General features: G+C 46.0%; 1 protein-coding gene across 17 annotated transcripts in view; it reads left to right on the forward strand.

Annotated features, from left to right (window-relative positions):
- Positions 1–23,942, forward strand: part of dock7 (dedicator of cytokinesis 7) — a 47,256-nt gene extending 23,314 nt beyond the window's left edge. The window contains exons 16-53 of one of the 17 annotated variants that reach the window (XM_072699821.1): positions 1,311–1,428; positions 1,545–1,615; positions 2,608–2,746; positions 2,912–3,013; positions 3,267–3,353; positions 3,801–4,032; positions 4,458–4,619; positions 4,992–5,161; positions 6,355–6,447; positions 8,168–8,257; positions 8,757–8,852; positions 8,947–9,087; positions 9,174–9,287; positions 9,378–9,545; positions 9,703–9,842; positions 10,068–10,237; positions 10,331–10,485; positions 10,721–10,903; positions 10,994–11,129; positions 11,232–11,328; positions 12,308–12,325; positions 13,199–13,295; positions 13,977–14,111; positions 14,452–14,604; positions 14,746–14,904; positions 15,179–15,279; positions 15,517–15,709; positions 15,892–16,035; positions 16,116–16,247; positions 16,934–16,948; positions 19,812–19,937; positions 20,026–20,115; positions 20,373–20,609; positions 22,050–22,193; positions 22,661–22,767; positions 22,871–23,038; positions 23,355–23,374; positions 23,461–23,942. In XM_072699821.1, the coding sequence (XP_072555922.1) occupies positions 1,311–1,428; positions 1,545–1,615; positions 2,608–2,746; positions 2,912–3,013; positions 3,267–3,353; positions 3,801–4,032; positions 4,458–4,619; positions 4,992–5,161; positions 6,355–6,447; positions 8,168–8,257; positions 8,757–8,852; positions 8,947–9,087; positions 9,174–9,287; positions 9,378–9,545; positions 9,703–9,842; positions 10,068–10,237; positions 10,331–10,485; positions 10,721–10,903; positions 10,994–11,129; positions 11,232–11,328; positions 12,308–12,325; positions 13,199–13,295; positions 13,977–14,111; positions 14,452–14,604; positions 14,746–14,904; positions 15,179–15,279; positions 15,517–15,709; positions 15,892–16,035; positions 16,116–16,247; positions 16,934–16,948; positions 19,812–19,937; positions 20,026–20,115; positions 20,373–20,609; positions 22,050–22,193; positions 22,661–22,767; positions 22,871–23,038; positions 23,355–23,370 (4,699 nt within the window). In that variant the 3' untranslated portion in view covers positions 23,371–23,374; positions 23,461–23,942. The other 16 variants (XR_011982722.1, XM_023794498.2, XR_011982723.1 and 13 more) reach the window with 16 other exon arrangements.
- Positions 23,943–24,070: the final 128 nt, after the last annotated feature.

Here is a 24,070-nt window from a genome sequence, read left to right on the forward strand (position 1 = left end):
GGTACAGAACTAAATACGAGTTGCTATGCCTTTCCGGTCCTCAGCACTGTGGGAGGGGTGACTTTTCTTCTGTTTTTAGACTCAATAAACGCTGCTAAATTACTGCTTAACCAGTCGCTTAGGGTCCACCACCAATCGTCCCAGCATGTGGTTTCGAAAAGCCATCCCCAGTGCCTTGTTCCCCTGGAAACCGCCGGTGGAACATTCCTCAAGCTGACATCAGAGCGGCGGCTAGCAAGGCGAACCTTTTCAAGTGGGTCTGGAGACGTCCATGGATGTCTGGGTGCAGCTGGGGTAGATTAAAGCAAGCCTGCTGTGCCGCCCGCTTTCCCACACTTGGCGGGGGGGGGGGGGGAATGACGTGCAGCGGGGGGGGGGAGTCTCCATCTGGTCAGCCAGGCCCATCTCTCCCCCCCCCCCCCCACGGCCAATGGTGCAGCACGGGCAGCCTGCTGGACAGCTCGTAGCTTCCTGTGGGCTCTAGCCTGGCCCACAATTCCTAACCCTGCACATTTAACCCAAAGCAGTGTGTGCAGACAGTCAGGAGAAAGCATGGGCTCTTTTCTATAGGTCTGTTGCTTTAAATGAAACTTTATTGGTAAGAATTTTTACTTTACCCACTTAGACTCCTAAAGGTTTGAGGGCAAAGCTTGGTCAGAGAGCAGGGTCAGCCGATTATCTGCCACCCCCCCCCCCCACAGGCGCACCAGTGATATGATCACTCTGCAAGCCAGGGGATTCAAACCAACAACCTTCTGATCACAGCCATAGAGCGTGTGCCTGCAGAGCCAAGTGCCCTGTGTTCTTTCCAATCTCCCTGCCTGATGTGATTGTACCATCTGTACCAGTCAGGAAGTCTGGTTAAAAACTCCAGCTGGATGAGTAATAGAGGAATCCTCGCTCTCTGTTTCACGGTGCGTATCTGCTTGCCGTGACCCTCCCCGGATGGGCCGGTTTTTACTTTAGCGGTGCAGCTGATGCACTTTGCCCCGAAGGCACGAGAGCAATGCCCCTCAGGACCCTGAACCCCATTGATACCAGCTTCAAGGACTCAGCAACTACCAACTAACCCCCCCCACCCCTCCCAACAATAGGATTGAACCAGCAGTAGCTTTTGGTTTATAAGTCCAAGTCCTAAACCAATAATGTAGAGGTGGTCTGTGAATATAGATTAGCAGGTATAATAAGACAGCAGTGAGGTGTTAATCATGTATAGAAAATGTCTTTTTTTTTTGTTGCTTTGTCTACTCTGTTTCTGCCTGGTTTATTAACAGTTTTAATTTAAATATTTTTTCTGAATTTTCCTTCAGGAATCTTCTGTATGTCAAGCCACAAAGTCTGAACTTTGCCAATCGCCAGGGTTCAGCGCGGAACATCACCGTGAAGGTGCAGTTCATGAATGGGGAGGACGCCAGCAACGCCATGCCGGTATGTTCCGGAAGAACTGGTGCCGAGGGCATTCCGGATTTCCAGAGGTGTTTCTCCAGTTGGGCTCTACCACAGCGCCCCCTGGCTGACCGTACCATTACGTGTTCTCTCTCCAGGTGATTTTTGGGAAGTCCAGCTGCTCTGAGTTTACCAGAGAGGCATACACTGCAGTGGTGTATCATAACCGGTAAGCCCCCCCCCTTTCTGTTTCCATGGGAACGCTTTCCTGTGGCAAGTTAGTGACACTGTCTGGTTTCTAAGGATGGATTGACACAATGGACATGTATGGATAATTTCCACTTTCTTTGGTCTGATTTTTCCTCGCTGGTGTTTCAATATGCTCTGTCAACTTTAAGGTCCCATTTGTAATCTCTCCAGTGGGACTGAAACTTGAGTACCTTTTATCTGTATGCATGTTTATTTATGGTCGAATATATAATTTCGCTTTGTACTGGTTTTACACTTTGATCAGAAGATTTTAAGTGAGGTCTATATTTAGTCACTGAGAGTGTATTTGAATGCTCTTTGCAAAATTTGAAAATCCAGTTTATATGATGCCTTCAAAGATCAGGCCTGTAAGACTTCCATTAGACGCCTACTTATTTACCTTTATTGTATTTAACAGACACTTTTGTCCAAAGCAACGTACAAGTAAGGCAAACAGACGTTACAGACATATCTGCAATAAGGAATTTGCTCTGCATAAGTGCGGTTAGGCTGAGATTAGAATGATTGACTAGGTACAAATGTAAGCTGTACTGGAACAGCAGCTGCACAGCAAGTTCTATCAACGCAAGAACCTAATAAGACTGAGTTTTATTTACAAAAATGTTCAGAATGAAAAATGACTGGTTCAGAGAGAGAACCAGTCAGATTACAGAGGAGGTGGGTCCAACCAACTCAGACATCTGACTGGTTGGACCCACTTCCTCTCCTATGAGCAGTTATTTAGCATTACGAGCATTCAGCGAGTATGGAGTGGTATTAAGTAATTTAGCTAGAGTCGTCCATATTCAATTTGTTGATTTCTTTTCTTCTGCCCCCTGGATGAAGCTCGAGTGGTGTGTTGTCTACTTGATATTACATTTCTGCCAGCGTGGCACTTTAGTCACAGCCTGGCAGGAGGGCTGTCCATCGTGTGGTTCGTCTCCTCGCTGTTAATCACCCGCTTGCTTTCAGATCCCCCGACTTCCACGACGAGGTGAAGATCAAGCTGCCGGCATCGCTGACCGACCATCACCACATCCTGTTCACCTTCTACCATGTCAGCTGTCAGCAGAAGCAGAACACACCCCTGGAGACACCAGTGGGATACACGGTATCATGTGACTGCATCCTGGTCATGTGACTGCATCCTGGTCATGTGACTGCATTGCAAAGTGGCAACTTATTGCTTCGTAATTTTAACAAAGTGATATAGCTCATTGGTCTGACAGCAGGATGTGTTAAGTAATGTGTTGGTCTCTTCCTTCTGCTCCTCCAGTGGATCCCGATGCTTCAGAATGGGAGGCTGCGGACGGGACATTTCTGCCTGCCTGTGTCCCTGGAGAAGCCCCCCCAGTCCTACTCAGTTCTCTCTCCAGATGTGAGTGAGAGCCTCGCGTCCGTGTCTGAAACAAGCTTTGTGATTGGCCGAATTTTGGGGTTCTCCTCTGTAAAATCCCCCCAATATTTTCCTAACGCCACTGTTCAAAATATGCCATTAATGATTAAAGCATTAATTCTGTGATTCCGGAACCTGTGTAAATTTCACCTGTAAATTCCCTAATATTTGAGGCTTGACTTCCTTTTGGTCTTGCTTGGAAAACATCACTTACATGGAATTTATTTGTGTCTAGGTTCCTCTTCCTGGAATGAAATGGGTGGATAACCACAGAGGGGTCTTTAACGTGGAAGTGGTGACTGTTTCAACCATCCACACGCAGGTATTTCCCTGTAGGAGCAATGATACTTGCCGCATAGCATCTTTCCGGTTTGTCAGCACAACCCTACAAAGGCAAAACAGTATAAAAACAAAACAATAATTGAGAAGAGGGGCTTCAAAGCTTTTTGTTCACCCTTATGCGTTGTAGGTAGGAAAATTTATAGTGTTTTCTTGAAAACCAAGCATAGCCGAGCTAAGATGTTTTATCACACAATAAAGCAGACTGAGACCGAATTTTGGTCACAACACAGATTTGATAAAATATAGTTAGTGTTTTGCCTTTGTATGGATGAACTAGTCATGTAATTGTCTTTGTTACAAACTGCATTGTAACATGCACTGATTGACAGATCATGTGACTGTTTTTCATCCCCTTGTTAGCCTGCAGAAAGATGTTCTGCATCCTGGTTCTTCCTGTTTGACCTTTGTATTCCCCGTACCTCTCCAGGACCAGTACCTGGATAAGTTCTTTGCGCTGGTCCACGCACTGGACGAGCACATGTTCCCTGTACGCATCGGCGACATGCGCATCATGGAGAACAACCTGGAGGCGGAGCTTAAGGCCAGCATCGCTGCCCTGAGCTCCTCCCAGCTAGAGCCCGTCGTGCGCTTCCTGCACCTGCTGCTGGACAAACTGGTGCTGCTGGTGGTGCGGCCACCGGTCATCGCGGGGCAGATAGGTACACCTCTGGCTGTGTGTGTGTGCGTTTTGGTAATTATTACATTGTGGGGACAAAAACCTGTAACTTGTGGGGACATTTTTCTGGTTTTATAAAAATCTATAACTGCAGTCAAAAAAGTAACTATCCCTGTAGTCTTGTATTTTGTTTGGTCACTTAAGGCTAGAGCTGGGTAGGGTTTAAGGTTGTCATTGTTGGGATTAGGGTTTTTCCCATTGAAATGAACAGATGGTCCCTCCCCAGAAAAGATAAAAATATAAACGTGTGTGTGTGTGTGTGCAGGTGAGATGCATACATCTCCACCTGTGTGTGGTCTTCAGAATCATACGCTGGCTCAGTAATTCCGTGAGCCGTCAAACCCCAACATGACTGCAAATCGCCTTTATAGCACTTTGCCGGTGTGACTCGCGCCTGTCTGCTCGCAGTGAACCTTGGCCAGGTTTCCTTTGAGGCCATGGCCTCCATCGTGAACCGCCTGCACAAGTACCTGGATGCCCAGGACCAGCATGGCCGCAACAGCCTGCTCTCCTCCTACATCCATTACGTCTTCCGGCTGCCCAACATGGACCCCAACTCGCCCTCGCCAGGTGCCCACCCGCCCCCCAGTAAAACCTCATAAATGGCAGTGGTGTAATCCTGCACACCACCCCCCCTGCCCGAGGGTATCCATTTCCATCGCCCGGTCAGTCCACAAAGACCCTAAAATCCATAAATCCATACTGAAATGTCTGTCCTCCTCTGACCTTGCGGGCCACACTTCACCAGGCCACACACAGCCTGTGATTTCTCATTTTCCACCATGACGGCAAACCCGCGTGTCTGACCACATCCTGACCGTGTTGGTATGGCGTTTATGGACATGCTTGTGATAACATCTAGCCCTTGCGCTGTCGTGTACAGTATGTCGGTACGTCTGTGATGGAGGCCTCCACGGTAACACCCTGTATCTCTGTCCCCAGGACCAGGGGGGCTGGGGGGGTCAGTCCACTATGCCACAATGGCGCGGTCAGCAGTCAGGCCTGCCAGCCTCAACCTCAACCGCTCACGCAGTCTGAGCAACAGCAACCCGGACATTTCCGGAACGCCGACCTCTCCGGATGATGAAGTTCGCTCCATAATTGGGAGTAAGGTAAGGAATGTTCAGTGCTTTTTATTCTTAATGACCTGTACAACTTTCCCAAAAGATTCAATGGTCAGCATAAGGTGATATATCTGTTGACTTTGAAGCACCTAAATTTGATTTTTACAGATTTAATACATTTTTTTAGACATGTTCAGATGAAAAAGATTTTCTTTATACATTTTTGCAAGGAACTGTGCGGAAGTTTATGCATCAGATCCGTGTGATATTACATTCATGTGAACCTGGGAGCTGAAGCAGAGAACGGCAGGTGGTGTAGCGTAGCATTCTCAGTAACACTGGCACAAGTCAGTCTGACCACCTTCCGACCATGACAACATAGTTGCCAGCTAGTGGTAGCATTGGCTAATTTATGGGTTGTTAGCATGGCTCGTGAATTCATTCGCTTTATTTCCTAACATTAACATAAAATGTAACTAAGGCTATGTTTATACCTTTGGGTAAAGGCTCAATTCCAGTTTATTTTCCATATCAGGTATTTCATGCAAATGTTTATTGTGATTGCTAGTTAATATGCACTGTTCCACTGTGTCCCAAAGTCACAGTCTATTTTGCCATTTTAATAGGTTGATTTTAAAAGATTGGGCTAGAACACATAAGGTAATGAGGTTGTGAAATTTTGGGTTTTGTTTTTTTTTTCCATCTTGGAGATCTTGGAATATCTTGGATATTGGAATAGGGTCTATATAAACCTGGCCTTGGACTGCAGGGGACAAACATTTCTGCATTGGTCCCTGTTCATTAAACAAGTAACTTAAAGGAATTTAAGGTAGACTGGAAAGTGTGTAGGAGCTTAGCCTACTGGACCAGAATTTGGAACCTCAAAAGCCCTTTTGTAACCCTGAAAGTCTTCATCTCTCCTGTTATGTTCTAGAACCCTATTTGGTCAAATTAATGCTTTTTCATTTCCTGTGCTGCTGGATTTTTCTTCTGTTGACTTACATCATACAGTAATTATTGTCTCTGAGCATTGCTCTGTTCCCCCAGAAGTGGGCACTTTCCTGCTCTACACATGCAGTCTCCATTTCGACGCTTTATGGCTTGAATGAGGGGGGTCCCTTTCCTTGCCTTCACATGTGTAGTCTAACTCTGGCCTCCTATCAGCGGTTATGACCTTTAACCTCTTGCTGTTCCCTTACCTGTGCTACGCTTGCCTGCCCTCCTCCCCCCCCCCCTCACAGGGCTTAGACCGCTCCAACTCCTGGGTAAACACAGTGGGGTGCAAGGGCGCCCCCTGGGGATCCAGCCCTGGCTCTGCCTCCGACTCCTCGCAGGTGGTTCATTCCCAAAATCATATCACCACCACCAGCATTGCCTAGCACCCTCCCACTCTCTCACCACCAGACCTGAGGGTCCCTTTTGACCCCTTAACCGCCTTCCGGTTGAGAATTTCCTATCTCTATTACAATGAGTGTCCCAGAAACCTGCTTGGTCCAGGCTGTTTTCATGTTCCGCGGAATGACGCAGCCTACCTGTGTCATTCTTGATGGTCCCCTCTCAATTTGTGGATCAGATGCCTCATGATGAGGTTACAGTGAGGGTGGTGTGGGGTTCTGGGTGTGGCTTGGACAGCTACACCAGCCTGGTGGCCCTCCAGAACTAACAGTTGTAGTTCTTCATGCTTACCAGACTCAAGCTTCCTGCAGAGAAACAGGAAGTGAGTCCGTGAGCATTCCCAACCTCCATCTTACCCATCCACATAACCCACGGCTAAGTCTGGCCTCTCATTCCGAGTCGGCGGTTCAGAGGTTAACACATCCTCCCCTCCTGCTTCCTCATACCACTTTTGCCACCCTTATTAAAAAAAACCCTTCTCCTTCAAACCCACGCATGGATTCCTGTATTTGTGCCTCTCGCTGTTTGGGTCGTGCATGTTGGGGATTCTGCATGTGTGCCCCCCACCCTATCGCTCACCCCCATGCTCCAGGCATGCTCTCTGTCATGCTTTGCCGTGCCCCGTGTCTGTGACGCTGAGTGTGCTTGGCGACATGTCTGCTCTGTGTTGGGCCTGTGGCCGTGTCTGTGGTCGTCTGTGGTCTTTGAGCCAGCGGTTCTAACTGGTGTCGTTAAAGCTCAGGTGTCCCTCTCCCTTAATCTCCGCCGGATCTGTGCGTCTTACACTTTTGCCCTGTTGCATTTTGACGCTTCACCCCATTCAGTGTGTACTCCAGCATCCTGCAGTGATCGGATGCTGTGGAAGTTTCTGAGTATTTGTGGATTGGAGGCCTTGTCGTTCTGTGTCGCTTTGTCGTTGTTGTACAGGAAATGTTTGGTTTAGGGCTGATGTTCCTGCGTCTGTGGTTACAGACACGCCTGTACACTAGTGAAAACATGAGTGGCTCTTTAGGTTTCCGTTTTGATTACATTGTGGTTCATCCGGATATCTGGTGCTGCATGTGGGCATGCATGTGATTGCTGTAACAGTAGTAATGTATTTGTGTTTTTTGAATGGTTGCATTTTGAGTCCTCGACCCTGCCCATCTCAGGCAACCGCACAAACGGGTTAAGATATCGCTTTTAATCAGCTACGTACCAGTTTGTGCTGTTTTAACAAGATGGACAAAATGTTTGAAGTCACTTCTGAATACTGGAGTTACAATTAGGAATGGTTAACTCAAACCACAGTTTAGTTAATGGAACATTAAAGACAGATGTGCAAGTGTATTTGTGTATGTTTGGCCAAAGGCAAATCTGTGTGTGTGTGTTTTTCCATGGGTACAGTTGCTGGGTTTCTGTGTTTGGTCACTGGCAGTCACAGTGTGTGTGTGTGTGTGTGTGTGTGTGTGTTTCGTCAAGGGCATTTGCTGTGTATGTAAGTTTGGTCGCAGGCAGTTGTGGTGCGTGTGTGTTTGCCCAATTGCGGTGCGTGTTTGACCAGTCTCAGTATGTCTGTGTGAGTTTGGGTGGCAGGTCGTGTATGTCTGGCAGATTGTGTCTGACACGGGCTCCGGTTTCCTCTCTAATCTGTTGCCCTTCATCCATCTCCACCCATAGGCCATGGAGCGTGGTGGCAATCGCATGTCATCGCACGCTGAGACCGCCAGTTTCTTGCAAACATTAACTGGACGTTTGCCGACCAAAAAGGTAGAACACCAGAGCGGGGCGGGCCGGCCAGCCGGCCTCCCTATGCCACGCCCCTCTGTCCTCATGCCTGCCTCTATCTGTCTCATACATGTGCCTGGTAGTTCTGACCACCTGGCCAGGTGTCCAGTAAATCCAGTAAAAATGAAGCCTTTTTGAATGTGTTTAGGAAATGCAAAATTTGAGGTCTGGGCCAAATTGTCCAGGAGTCACTGAAGGCTTTGTTCGGATGAAGGTGCGGTTCCTCTAGGACTTTAACCCTCTGGTTTTAATGAATCCTCCCCTTTCAGAACTTGGTTCGACGTTTTGAGACTCTGCAGCCAGTGGATTGTGACCTCTTCATTTAAATCCACCCTTCTCACTTATGTAGGGATAAGTAAGAATATGTGAAATGACTGATTCATTTTTCCCCAGGAAGTGTTGATATCACATGGTATTGGAGAGGTAGGTGACTTGCCGCTGTTGCACTGTTGTTCTTCATGCCATATGTATCCATTACCAGCTGTTCCATGAAGAGCTGGCCCTGCAGTGGGTGGTGAGCAGCGGAAGTGTCCGGGAAGGTGCCTTGCAGCAAGCCTGGTTCTTTTTTGAGCTTATGGTAGGACTGGGAAAACAATGCCCTTGTTCCTAATGTCCTCTTTCTTCATGAACCATTGGCTTCCTCCAACCGCTTCCCCCTCCTATATTCGTAGGTCAAGAGTATCATCCACCACCTGTACTTCACTGACCGGCTGGAATCCCCACGGAAGAACCGGTTCCCCGAGCGATTCATGGATGACATCGCGGCCCTGGTTAGCACCATTGCAGGTGACATCGTTTCCAGGTTCCAAAAGGTGAGTGGGGTGAGTTACACCAGGACTTCATTTTTGGAGACGGCTCATATGTTTGCGATGTGACCTTTGACCTCATCTCTCTTTAGGACCTGGAGCTGGTAGAGCGATTGAACAACAGCTTAGCATTCTTCCTCAATGACCTTCTTTCAGTCATGGATAGGGGCTTTGTGTTCTGCCTCATCAAGACCTACTGGAAGCAGGTAAGAGGATCAGAGGGTCCCCTTCGAGCCCTGAGCATAAGAGGTGTCCTTCCTTGCATGTTTTCTGACCATTTGCACCATTCCCCACAGGTCTCCATGAAGCTATATGCCCTACAAAACCCTACGCTGGAGTCCCTCCGGCTGGACTTCTTGCGAATCGTCAGTAGTCATGAGCACTATGTGACGCTCAACCTGCCCTGCAGCCTCCTCACGCCTCCTGCCTCACCATCCCCCTCCGTCTCCTCCGCCACATCGCAGGTGGGCTGCCTCTTGCCGGACGTACCCATCGTATCAAATCCATGTGATGTCTGACCTGTGGAGCATTGCTCCTGCAGTGTGTCTGATGGGTTTATGCTGTTACTCTCAAGCATTCTTGAGCTTGTTTGAGTTTGTGTGGTGTTCTTTGTGTTTGCAGAGCTCTGGGTTCTCCACACATGTCCAGGACCAGAAGATCGCCAATATGTTTGAGCTGTCCGTGCCATTTCGGGAACAACACTACCTCGCGGGGCTGGTACTCTCCGAGCTGGCAGTCATTCTTGACCCAGAGGCAGATGGGTCAGTACACTGGCGTGTGTTCATGTCAACCATCTGTTTGCTCACCCATGCATCCATCCAGGATGATACTCATTCCTACTCCAAACAAGCTCTGTGTGTATATATATTTCTTAATTGTTTCTGCCCAATGACCTCTCCAGTGTTACCAGTTGGACTGTTTTTATTTGGGGCCTCTTTAGACCCAAATCTCTGTCTTTGACCCAGTGTCCTGCTATTATTGTGTAGGATGTTTGGTTTGCACAAGAAGGTCATCAGCGTGGTGCACAACCTGTTGTCCAGCCACGACTCAGACCCCCGGTACGCAGATTCTGAAGTCAAGGCCCGGGTGGCCATGCTCTATCTGCCACTCATAGGCATTGTCATGGAAACCTTGCCCCAGCTTCACGACTTCACGGGTAAATACTTTTGCTTGCAGTAAACAGTTTGGCGTGACCTGCTGGCAACAATGAACTGTAGTAGTACTCACTCGGACTGTTTACCTTTTTTAGAGTCTCACAACCAATGGGGGCGTCCCGGCACCACTGGGGTCGATGACCATGAGGCCGATGCAAACAGCATGATCAGCCAAACTGTGGCTATGGCCATCGCCGGGACGCCGGTGCCCCAGATGTCTCGGCCCAGCAGCTTCCTACTGAACCCGCAGGTAATGGCTTACACTGTAGCTTCGTCTCATTAGCTTCCCAATGATCAAATCTGCTATTTTTCATATTTTACTTCCATTTGACTGTTTTTATATCTTAATCAATCTTAAATTGACTGCTGCTCATCCTTCATGATGGCTAGTCACCTATGTCTGTGTAGACTACTGTGGAAGTCCGAGATGTACTCCAGCATTGTGCGCCTCGTGAAAAGTAACCTCCACCCACCCTTATCCCCAGAACACTCGCCAGCATGGCTCCTTCTCTGCCGAGTCCAGCCGTAGCCTGCTCATCTGCCTGCTTTGGGTCCTCAAGAACGCAGATGAGATGGTCTTGCAGAAATGGTTCACAGACCTATCTGTCTCGCAGCTCAACCGACTCTTGGACTTGCTCTACCTCTGCGTCTCCTGTTTTGAGTACAAGGTAGGCCCCCATGCTCTGCGACTCCAGGCCGCAGGCGAGCCACGGAGCTACCCACACATCATGAATGTCTGTGGGTGTCCTACCACGTAGGGGAAGAAAACCTTTGAAAGGATGAACAGCCTGACCTTCAAGAAGTCTAAAGACATGAAGGCCAAGCTGGAGGAGGCCATCCTGGGCAGCATCGGGGCCCGGCAAGAGATGGTCCGACGTAGCCGGGGGCAACTTGGTGGGTACCGTGTGGAATGGGATATGAGCTTGGTAGACCCAATTTCACAGTGAATATGTTCGGGTTTGCTAGGCCTCCAATAGCCTGTCTGTTCTCGTACAGAGAGGAGTCCCTCTGGGAGTGCCTTTGGGAGCCAGGAGAACCTGCGCTGGAGGAAGGACATGACCCACTGGCGGCAGAACAGCGAGAAGATGGACAAGTACGGTTCTCTTACTTTTCCCGCTGGCAAACACGGCACAAGGGCTACTTTTGTGACTGTTTTTTTCCTGCTGGTTACGCAAGATCACGCTGTTGACTTCCTCAGTTAAATAGTAACCTGGCAGGTCATGCTCAGCGTTTGGGACAACACTTCAGAGTTTCAACACTCCTGTTATGTATTCAATCTGATTCCTCACTGAAACTGTTGGGCGACCTGCGATGAAGACGTTGCGGGCTCACATCTTAATATGCGGGGTCCTAAGACCCTTTGAGACTTACTAAAGGCTGGCCATACTGCCTTTACACCATTCTTATGACAAATGCTGTCACTCTTGCTGCATCTGCACAAAGCATGCCAGGTCAATAGCTGTGAAGGTCATCTTGTCTTTCCCTTTGTCAGTTTGATGGAATGCAGTCTTAATTAGTGCCTCTTATTTTATAAAGGTTTGGCATTACATTTCTGTCACGCCAGCTAATTTTTGTTCCCTGACTCTGCCAGACTTTCGGAAATGGCAGTATTTCATATTCAAAAATCACCGAAGAGTTAAAAGAGCTGTTGATACTTTTTTGATATCTTGGCTCCACCATCTTGGTTCTAAACTCCACATCAGGATATGTGTGCACAACCCTTCATATAAGCAGTGATCTCACCTCTTTTGAGGCGTGGAATGGTCTGTGGGACCTGAGGGCCTCAGTAAATCGGGTCTCCGCTCTGGGACCGTCCAGCCTCATTTATCTTGGTGGTCCTCTCTGATGACTGAAGTTGTGGCACTGAATCACCCGTCTGTTCTGTATTGGCATCCATTTTCAGTGCTATTCCTCCTCTGTCCATCATCAGCCATCTGGGTTTTCATTGGGTGTTGGTGCAGGTGGGCGGGAGATGGGCGGGGTCCTCTGCTGCTGTTGCAGGTGATGTACGGTACACGCGTGTGCATTGACTCCCTTCCTTCGTGTGTTTCCTCGTGTGCTGTGTGTTTTAGGAGCCAGAAAGCGGTCAGGTACTGTAAACCCAAAGTGTGCTGCTTCTGTTTACCGCCTGCTTCCCCTTCATTAATGGTGCTTTGGTTGTTTTTATTTCCTTTTAGTTTAACGCTGTGCATTTAACCAATTTTTTTAAATGGCGCCTGCTTTTTTTGAGTGGGGGTGGGGGGTCCTTTGGTAACCCTTCTTGTGTTGTGGTGAGTTGTGCTTCTGTCCAGGTCTGACAGTGTTAAGACAGTAACAGTTAATCTACCATACACCGTGAACAAGCTGAGCTTTGTTCATGGCTGCCTTCTAACTTGATGCCATATAACTGTGTAAAGTGGTCGCGGACTTCCGTTACGGGTCAAAGCAAGCGTCAGGCTGGTTTTGCCGAATGCACGTGGCCCTGATTTGGCGTGGTCAGAGCATGGCCTCTGGGGAATCCCATCATCCTTTCTGGGTGGTTCCAGAATCCTGGGCTAGTTCTGTCTTTCCTGCCCCCTGTTAAACATTAAGTCCCACCGTGCATGACCAAGGGGGTGTCCAAAGCAGGCATGTGGCAGTCATTTTTGTTTGTATGTGTCCCCACCCACCCTTCTCTCTGGCCAATACCTCCTACGACCCCCCCCCCCTCCACATTTCTTAACTACAGGTAGATGGGGTGCCTGATACAGGGCCTCCTGTGAACTGTGCTGTGTAGGTTTAAGGACTGCCCGTTACTCGGGGAGGGGGGGGGCACCAAGCTAGGACCCCCTGCTAGCTAGCAGTGTAGTGCGCTAATCTGAGCGCTTCAAGCTGTTTGAGTCCCCTCCACCCAAATCCCGCTTTAAGGCAGCGTGACCCCTCAGTGCATCCTGCGCTGACTATTACTGACTATCCTGCGCTGACTATTACTCTCTCTGTGGCAGAACCAGGGCGGAGCTGGAGCATGAAGCACTGATTGATGGCAATCTGGCAACCGAGGCCAATTTGATCATTCTGGACACTCTAGAGATCATCGTGCAGGTACATCCAGGACATGCGGAAGATAATCATCACTTAATTATTGCTACATTTTGCCAAGGGTAAGAATGACCCTGTTTGAGTGTTTGCCTGTTTGCATCCAGCTGCAAGTGGTCGAGAACTTACTTTGTCAAATATTTGTCAAGTACAGCCTGGTTATGATGGGGGTTATGTTCCGAAAAACCTGTCATTAGGCGAAAACATCGTAAGGCGAAAATGCATTTTAATACAGTACATCTAACCTAACAAACATCACAGCCTAGCCTATCTTAAACATGCTTAGAACACTTACATTAACCTGCAGCTGTGCAAAATCATTAACACAAAGCCTATTTTATAATAAAGTGTTGAATATCTCATGTAATTGCTTTAAAAACTGTACTGAACGTGATAAACAGAATGGAATTGGAATACCCATCGTAAGTTGTAATATTGTAACAGGGACCATGGTGATCCAGGGGGCGTCTGTAGTACCATACTGACAGGTTAGACTGCTTGAGCTTAAATCGGAGGCAACTGCACAAATTCTCCTGTATAACAGCATAATAGTGAGAGATACTGCAGGATTGTGCATTTTAGAACGTTAACAGTCTGACAGGGATTGTGCTGGGCGCTAGGAGCTTTTGGTCTGCCATTTCGACAGCAGCTGTTGTGCATCTGCTTGCCTCCTGTGCCTCCCTGTAGACTGTGTCAGTCACCGAGTCAAAGGAGAGCATTCTGGGGGGGGTCCTGAAGGTCCTCCTGCACAGTATGGCATGCAACCAGAGCGCCCTCTACCTGCAGCACTGCTTCGCCACACAAAGGGCCCTCGTCTCCAAGGTGACCACATAGTGTCCCTCTCTAACTTCTTGTTTCTTGTTTTTTTTCTCCAGTGAAAGTTTTTTTTCTTTATTTAGTCATTTTTGATGCATTTCATTTTTCATTTCGGCTTGAATGTTTCGCTTGTTCCTTTCCCATCCCGATTCTTATAAACTTCAGTTTCAGTTTGTGACTTTGTTCGGGAAATGAATGGGGTCATGCTGCATTACCTGTGTGCCGAGGATTTCTTGAAGGCCAGGTTGGAGGTGGTGATGTTAGATCTGATTTGGGTTCATTGACACCGTGAGAATCTGACCTGTGGCTGTGGCGCTGATTTGGTCCGTCGCTCTGTCCTTGACAGTTCCCAGAGTTGCTGTTTGAGGAGGAGACGGAGCAGTGTGCCGATCTCTGCCTGCGGCTCCTGAGGAACTGCAGCAGCAGCATCGGCTCTATCCGCGCTCACGCCAGTGCTTCCCTCTACCTGCTCATGAGGCAGAACTTTGAGATTGGAAATGTGAGTCCAGGTCCATCGCAGTAAAAGATGACTCTGTCCCGACCTTGAGGATCAGGGTGTTGAACAATGGAGTAGTCCTCATTGTTGGTATTATCTCAGCACCTTTCAGTATATCTCCCCTCGTCAATCATTCCTTTGTAGAACTTTGCAAGGGTGAAGATGCAGGTGACCATGTCCCTTTCTTCACTGGTGGGGACCTCCCAAAATTTCAACGAAGAATTTCTTCGGCGTTCCCTAAAGACCATTCTTACCTATGCAGAAGAAGATCTGGAACTGAGGGAGACCACATTTCCTGATCAGGTTTGAATATTTTGTTACATTTTCTTCTTTTTACCTGGCATGTACAAATGGACTGTTCTGTTCAATAATTCTTCGACAGTTTCAAAGAGGAATTAGCTGCAGGGCAAGGACAGTCAATAATTTCTTGCCTGCGAGCCATAAATAGAATTATTGGATTATGTCCGGCAGCAGCAAGGTGGCAGAACTTTGTAAACAGCTCTTGAATCTTGAGAAATCAATTAAATGACACACTAGGAAATTGTTACATTTATGGTTCTGTGTGCTGCATTTTCAGGTCCAAGATCTTGTGTTCAACCTCCATATGATCCTCTCTGACACAGTGAAGATGAAGGAACACCAAGAAGACCCAGAAATGCTCATTGACCTCATGTACAGGTAGTGGTGCTTTCTGGTGGAGAGAAACGCGCAAGGGGTAGAAATTAGACAATTAAAGATGGACCCCTTTGTGTGAGGAGTTTTGATGGAAATACAACTTAACGCTTTTGAACTGGAAAATGCAATCTTTAAATTGGACAGCACTGGCTCCTTGAAGGTCGCCACGGTACTTGATTTCTACCAAAGGTAGCAGAAGAAGAGGGCTTGTAGAATATCAGAGCATCTCATTCCCTGTAGGATTGCCAAGGGTTACCAGACATCCCCAGACCTGCGCCTGACATGGCTACAGAACATGGCAGGGAAGCACTCTGAGAGGAACAACCACGCGGAGGCTGCCCAGTGCCTGGTCCACAGTGCTGCCCTGGTGGCCGAATACCTCAGCATGCTTGAGGACCGAAAGTACCTTCCTGTTGGCTGTGTCACCTTCCAGGTAAGAGGGATACTGAACAGCACTACTGCAAAATGCCTCTGGTGTTTTACTAGGTGATTTTTGGGGGAAATTGTGGGGAATTAACTCTCTCTTTAATAAATTCAAACTGACACCTAGCTCAACAACCATGAATTCAAATAAAATATCCCGTCATATATTAATGAGTGGCCGCTGTATCTCAGAACATCTCATCAAATGTGCTGGAAGAGTCAGCTGTCTCTGACGATGTGGTGTCCCCTGACGAGGAGGGCATCTGCTCGGGGAAGTACTTCACCGAAATCGGACTTGTGGGTCTGCTGGAGCAGGCAGCGGCCTCCTTCTCCATGGTGAGAGTCCGGCAGGTTACTCGGGGCACTGGGGTCCCTGGATGTTCTAGTATTATCATGGACTATGGCTCCCCCTGCAGGCAGGAATGTACGAAGCAGTCAACGAGGTGTACAAGGTCCTCATCCCAGTCCACGAGGCCAACCGGGATGCCAAGAAGCTAGCCACCATACATGGTAAACTGCAGGAAGCTTTTGGCAAAATCGTGCATCAGGTAAATATTTTGGTACCATTATAAATGCATTTACAAGAACCGCTCAAGGCTCATAGTATGATCATGAAATGGTTTCCCTCGAAGCATTTCAACCTCCCCTTAACAACCACAGGTTTCCTTGCAGAAAGGTTGCATCATGCAAAGTAAGATGGCATCAGGGTGCAGGTGCACACACACACACACGCTGGCTCAGCTAAAGGCCGACACTCCTTAAATGTCACCGCATCTCTCAGCCTCTTCTGAGACATATTTATCTGCAGGATTTTGCAGTTTTACTTCTCTGACTTATAAAAACATGGTTTGTGTTTCTGCTTATACCTTCACCGTAAGATGAAAAAATGAAAATTGCGACATTCCGTCGTGTGTGTAATTAGTGCTTTAGTGTAGAACTACGTAAATGAAGATGAATTGGGTGTGAATTGAATTATGATTTATATAAATAAAATTGAATTGAATTGGAATGCTTCTTTTTGCATATCCCATTTTACTCTCCTTTTAAGACACACATACAGGTGAGAGTGCAGCTTGGGGTGCGAATGCAGGGTCAGCCGTTCATCAGGCACCTCTGGAGCCTCTTCTCCATACACATGCACACTTAAAGAACGCAGTTCTCCTCACTTTTCCTTGCTGTAATGGGAAATGTGTTTATTTGTCCTGTATTTTTTTTTTTTTGTTTTGTCACACAGAGCACAGGCTGGGAGGTAGGTCTCCTTGTGTTCCCGGCCGCCCGCCTGCCCATGTGTGCTAGCTATGGGTGCCCTGTCACTCTCCACCGTGAACACGGTCCCATTAACCTCCGAGTTCCACCGTCCATCCGACGGGGCTGTTGGCACGAATGAGCAACAGTTTTTTCCCTCTGAAACACGAAGCAGCCCCTGAGAGCGAGGCAGTGCATGGGATCTGGAGTGTTCCACACTAACAGAGCGCCTTTCGTGAATGCCACCCCCCCCCCCCCCCTCCCTCCCCCGTCATCGCTGCCGTCTGACATTTCCTGTCGCTGCGCATTTCATCTTCTCAACCACAGGGTTCGATTTAAGTGCCTCAAGTGCGTTTCCTGCCAGTCTCCTGCCTCCCGTGCCTCCGTACACGCGAGTGGAGAGGGAACATCTTGTGAATGTCAGCAGTGTTTGAAAAAACAAACTAATAAACTAATTGGAATTTGGCATTTGAGCTTTGGGTGGAGGTTCGATTTTTTTTGATGTATTGGTGTTTCTAAATAATTTTATTTTCTTCGACTAAATCGACCCCTGGTTTGTCATCTGTGTCGTGAGTTAATGTGTGGTTTACTGCATGAAATGGACCAATCACCCCCACCCTCCAAAGCACCAATCACTCAGCATCGCTGTGCCCTGAGTGTATTCTTGAGGTGTAGCTTGGTTGAGGGGATCTCACTCCAGCCTTTGCTCCTCACTCTCTGCCTGAGCCATCCTCTCGTCACACCTTCTCTGCATGGTTTAGATCTTCAGTTTTGTGTCGGTGTCTTTAATTTTGTTTTCTATGATAATTTTATTGCTTTTTTTTCACCATAGGTGCTGATCTTTGTGAATTTTAATTTTGTGTTCTTTTGGATGTTCCTGGACCTGATTAAAATGTTCTGTTTTCTCCCTTGTTTTCCCTGGTTGCTGACCCCCTCCTTCCTACTTTAATTATTGTGTGTTGTGGTAAGTTCCTAGTTTTCAGGGGTTTTTTTCCTCTTATTTACTTAATGGGGAAATGAATGCAGAGGGACAGAGCCAAACTATTATGACTCCCAAATGAACTTAAAAAACCCTAAGAGAGGTCAGATTCCTTGCCCCGTCGTGGATTAGTAGTCACATGCCTGTGATTTCTTAGCCCTGGTTGGACTGCTTTGGCCTGACCCAGCTCCGCTGTACTCTTTGGTTGTCCTGACTTGGCACGCCTGTTTCATGCCACTCCTGCTCTCTCTGTGGACCTCCGTGTCAGGCTGCCTCCCATTGGCTTGCATGGTCTTCTCTCTTCACTCTCAGAAAAAAGGGCACCCATCTTGTGCCTTTGCTTGTACCCTCAAGGGTCTGCCAGTTTGTACCCTTAGCTGTAGGTAGTTGTGCCTTTTAAGGTACAGAAATGGACTTTGAGGAACATTTCTGTACCATTGATGCTACATTAATGCTGTTTGTACCTTTTGGATGTTCCTCAGAGTCTATTTCTGTACCTTAAAAGGTACAATTACAAGGGTACAGCCCCAAAGACAAGCAAAGGTACTAATTCTTCCCCTTTTATCTGAGAGTGTCGAGGCTTTAACATCTCATTTTCTCCCTCCTTCAGTAGAGTAAATTGAGTTTTATTTCATGCCCTCCTTACCCAAAACATCATGGTGGTGTGTCTTAAAAGGAGGCCTTTGTACCCTTTCATAACCCTCTCTTCTGTCTGTTACACTCTCGTACTGACTCTTCTTTCGACACCGTCAATAGTCACCGACTTGTCTTTTCTGTGGTTAATCGTAGCCCTGTAGATTATTCTTACTAACCAGCCAAGTTTCCTACTGCAGGCAGGAGTGATTCTAGGGTTTTTTAAGGTGGGGGGGGGGTATAAGAAGGGAAATAATCTGTACAGAGGGGCCAAACAAAGATTTGTTTCGAATCAGTGAGTGATAGGAAGAGAGGGCACTCTGGCGGCCAATCAGCTTTAAGCTTGGCCCATTGCCTTTATGACCCCACCCCTGTTTACACAGTTTTACTGCAGTAACTAGGTTAAATTATACAGCTTGTAGCCAAATAAAGTTCATTTCATTTTCTTGGCTTGGAGCACTGCTGTGCTCAAACTTTCTGAGGGGCACGTACTCAAAGGTTAAAAAAGGGGCACTCAGTACCTTTGGAACTCATGGGCAACTTCATATTAAATAATTTGGGCAAAACGCCCCCCCTCCCACCCCCGCACATACCTGGCCTGGAGTTTTTTTTGTGTCATGAAATCTCAAAGGTAAACAGTTGCAGATCACTTTGTTTAATGAAGCCTGCTTTTAGCATGGTTGTGTAACCAGGAGACAGATGAATGAAAGGTCCGACTTTGACCGCGTTCTGCTCCAGCCCTTTGCTTATGTAGCACTTGGCAGGGTTCACGCCCTGCAGGGACCCCTCTTGCCAGCCAGTGCTCAATTCCTGTAGCATCTGGTCAGGCGTGACATGTTTCTGTTAGGATTTGAATTATCCTGCATCAGCTTTGTTGGCATCGAGGTCCCGCAGAGTTTTATCGGGCTGTCAAACACAGAGCCGCAGTAGAATATCATTTCAGGTGGTTTCCTCTGTCAGGTTATGCAATGTCGCAGTATCTATGTGACAGGCCTTGCTAAATGTATAAACTGTCCTTTGCACTGGAGAGCTGTCTAACATTTATCAGAGTGAACATTTTCACATTTGCTGTTCACATTTAGTCCTGTGTATACATGACCTTTTGCTTTGTGATATCAGCTTTTTTTTCTTTCCTCGAATGCCATTTATCTGTCATTTACTTGTTTTTTTTTTTTATCTTTAAATCCTTAGTTGATTTTTGTAAAATTTAATATAACAGTAGCTTTCATTCCCCCCCATTCTTTAGGATGGAAAGCGTATGTTTGGCACATACTTCCGAGTCGGATTTTATGGATCCAAATTTGGAGATTTGGATGAGCAAGAATTCGTGTACAAGGAGCCAGCGATCACGAAGCTGGCGGAGATTTCACACAGGCTGGAGGTAAACAACCAGAGAGCCATTAGCTGGGGGATCCTGGGGTTCATGGCTGCTTGTAGCCGAAACTGAAATAGACTCCCTTTCTTCTCAGGCATTTTATGGGGAAAGGTTTGGGGAAGATCAGGTAGAGGTGATCAAAGACTCCAATCCTGTGGACAAGTGCAAGCTGGACCCAAATAAGGTAAAGGAGCAGGTCAGGAAATGGAACCATTTAAAACACAAGAAATAATTACCTGGGTAGGTCTGTGTCCGTTTTCTAAGATTAATTTCAATTAGCAGTTTTGATGGATGATTTTCATTCTAGAGATGTTTCCTCTTGCCGTGTTGACGTAAAGAATTGCTGCATCCAAAGACAATGCATTTGTATTCTTCATATTCAGAGTAAGAGAGTCAGGGTTTGGTCAGTCGTATCAAACGGCTTTTGCGTTTGTGGTCTAGGCCTTTATACAGATCACCTATGTGGAGCCTTACTTTGACACATACGAAATGAAGGACCGCATCACGTATTTCGACAAGAACTACAACCTGCGGCGCTTCGTGTACTGCACCCCCTTCACGCTAGACGGCCGGGCACACGGCGATTTGCACGAGCAGTTCAAGCGCAAGACCATTCTCACCACCTCGCACGCCTTCCCCTACATCAAGACCCGCATCAACATCATCCACAAGGAGGAGGTGAGGCTCCCTGCTATTCCTGTCTCTCCGGCATAGATGTCAGTAACCTTCCTGAACCACTAACATTGTGTACAACACTGCTTCCACACAGAACATAGCAAGAACCTAAAGAGTGGAAACAATCAGCATTGCAGTAGATAGTGTTGCTATAAGTTGGGATGCTTTCGGTCCATTTATTGCTGAAAATGAGTCAATGTCAATATCTTAAATCGACACACTGTTTTTTAATTTCATGAAATTACCTTTTTGATTTCTAAAATGCTTAAATTCATTATAACATACGTTTTCCTTAAGTCACTAGATAATTATGGGAGTAGTGCAAATTATCACAAAACAAAAAGATTTTTTGTTTGTAAATTGTGCAAAGTTCGATGGCATACCACAATGGCACTAGTACTATGCATGAGCACCTGAAGAGAAAAGACACAGGTGCTGTTCTGGATGATGGACTGCCAGAATAGACCAAACTGCCTTAAGTGTTGTCAATTCATGTTTATTAAATTGCCATTAGTATGGTGTGCCTTTTAATAACCTTTGCCCTTATGGCTGCTAGATATGCTTATTATTACAGCCATAAAGTCGACTGCCTGCTACCTTAGAATTTCCATTGAATAATAGGCTGGGCTTATTCTACATTGATTAATGGTGCCGATGTGTGTGTTTGTGCACGTTGGGCTTGTTGGGACCAGTGTTATCGTAAACTAAAACTGAAAGAAAAATGGAAATTAATTTAAAAACCAGAATTTAACTGAAATAATAAAAAAAACTGTTTACCAAAAGAAGTGTTGAACCTTTAACTGCAAAAAGTACCATCGTATTATCAACATCTTTTTACCTTGTTTATCCACAATATCTCCTCTTTTAAAAGATGTTGTGGTTGCTGATCTGTCCCTTTCTTCACCGCCACTTCAGTGCTTATCGCTTCCATGATTTACCCAAACAGTAGCATGTGGTGTGCTCCGCTAACCGAATTTAATAAGTATAAAGAATTAATACAGATTACTAACTTTTGGGCATCACTAAATGCATCTCATTAATATTTTTAGGCATAAAATCTTCTTATCAAATTGTGGGTCTAAGTAAACATTGGTATAGTGTCAAAGTTGGCATCCATTATCTAAAGCCCTACAGTGCCAGTTTGTTGTTTTCAAAATAAAATTAACTTAAATGAAATAGTCAATCTGATTTTCTGAAGAAAAATGAATTGTTTAAAATAATCGACCAATTGATAAAATAATTCATAGATTAATCTATTAATCGATTCATTTAATAAATCTAAAGTCGTTAGTGGCAGTCATACTTTTATCTGTAAAGAACTGTAAAAATGTCATCAGTACAGGATGAGCCTTTTAGTCAGAACAGTCTGTGTAGCTCCTACTGGTCTGGCAATCATGCCATAGGCATTTTGATTGCATCTAATCCTTGGTCCCTTTCACACAGATCATCTCCATGCCAATTGAAGTGGCCATTGAAGACATGCAAAAGAAAACACAGGAGCTGGCCTTTGCCACACACCAGGACCCCGCCGATGCCAAAATGCTTCAGATGGTGCTACAGGGTTCTGTCGGTACGACTGTCAACCAGGTGAGCAGCAGGACAAGGTGCCTAATCTCCACACACTCTTTGATGGCCAGACCTTCCAGGCTGGTTATGTATCAGCTTACAGGATGGCTTTATGAGATTTCCCAGCCCCAAAAAAACTGGCCTTGGTTCTGCAAATGCTTAGTGCAAAACTAGCGAACGCTCAACCAATCCAAGAAGCCAAACCACAGTTGCTTAATTAAAATTCATTGGCACATTCAGTCAGATTTGTGCGATAGGCATTGAATGGCGTAAATTGCAGAGTGCACTGCATGCTGATCATAGTGTTAATTTAGACCTATACTTGATACAGGGTCGTGACTGAACTAGCATGGGAAAAAATTGGGTTGTGGTGCAAAAAAGGTTGAGAAAAAACTGTCATACATCATGTATAAAGGCATGGTTACAAAAAAAATCTGGAATTAGGTCCTTCAAGAGCTTGAGTCTGATTGGTATTTTATTTTGTACAGGGACCCCTTGAAGTTGCTCAGGTCTTCCTCTCTGAAATTCCTAGTGATCCCAAGCTCTATAGACACCATAATAAACTACGACTGTGTTTCAAAGACTTCACAAAAAGGTAAGAGAAAAAGGGGCTTGCTAGGTAAAGGAATAGTGAATAATAGATTAAAATCAAAGCGTACATGGCAGAGATGTCTTAAACCTAAGCACCACCTTCCCAGGTGTGAAGACGCCTTGCGCAAAAACAAGAGCTTGATTGGTCCTGACCAGAAGGAGTACCAGCGTGAGCTGGAAAGAAACTACCACCGGCTAAAGGAGGCCCTGCAACCCCTTATCAACAGAAAGATTCCCCAACTCTACAAGCCCATCCTGCAGGTCAACTCCCACAGGTGTGCTGATAGGCCTCCTTCCCATTACAGCACATTGCAGATGCGCTGACTCCTGTTAAGTCACTACTGAATTTCTAATGGTTCAAATGGTAGATTGAATGGTATTAGCGAAAGACTGTTAACAGCATGTAACTGTGCCACACCCGTTAGGGGGACCGATATTGTTTAATTATACTGGAAAACTGTAGAATATACTTTGCCTTCCTTTTTTATGTGCCATATTTTTTATTTTATCATCTATTGAATTAATCTGCAGCTTCAAACAGAAGCTGTTTCAGAAATGCTATTAATTGTGGTTGTTTTACATAACACGCAGCAAAAGGACTACTTGATAAGGTAGTTTCCACCGTTTTGTCCATACAAATATCTCATGGGATCTTCTGTCACTGTTGTAATGCTTTTTTAACAATCTTCTTTTGCAGAGATTCCTTCAGTAGAATGAGTCTTCGCAAGTTGGACATTTGAAGATTAAGAAGAAACAAGGTCTTATTTATTCATGTGTAAATATCAGTCTTCGGTAACCAGTGTTCATGTCAGTAAGAGATGAGCTGAAGTGATACGAGTTTGGTACGTCATTCCAGTTTCTTATTAGTTTACAGATCTGTTACACGATCATGCTAAAGTTGATCTTACTGCAAAGTACGTCCAATATGGATTCCAATTTTTGTGCACTTTTGGTTTTTTTTTTTTTTTACTCTTCCAATGCATTTTTCCTAGACATTGAACAAGCTGAAACTATTTAATTTGAAGACAAGCAAAAAAAGTACCACTATTTATCAAAAAGTATTGCTTTATCTTTAAGTTTTGCATTTGTTAGGGAAAAATGTTTTAAACGTGTCCTCCAAAAATAGTTTTATGTAGGTTTTTGTTTAAATATTTTAATAAATAAATATTTTAATGTCTACTTCTGCTTCATGAATGAGGCTTTCACAAAGAGTAACTGATAAGAATTCCACACTATAGCAACGGTGATGCCCTGAGTCTGGTGTTTGTTTTGTACTGGGGACTAGTTCATGTATATTGATCAAATGA

Source organism: Paramormyrops kingsleyae, chromosome 15 (assembly GCF_048594095.1).
Source record: "Paramormyrops kingsleyae isolate MSU_618 chromosome 15, PKINGS_0.4, whole genome shotgun sequence".
Taxonomy (NCBI): Eukaryota; Metazoa; Chordata; class Actinopteri; order Osteoglossiformes; family Mormyridae; genus Paramormyrops; species Paramormyrops kingsleyae.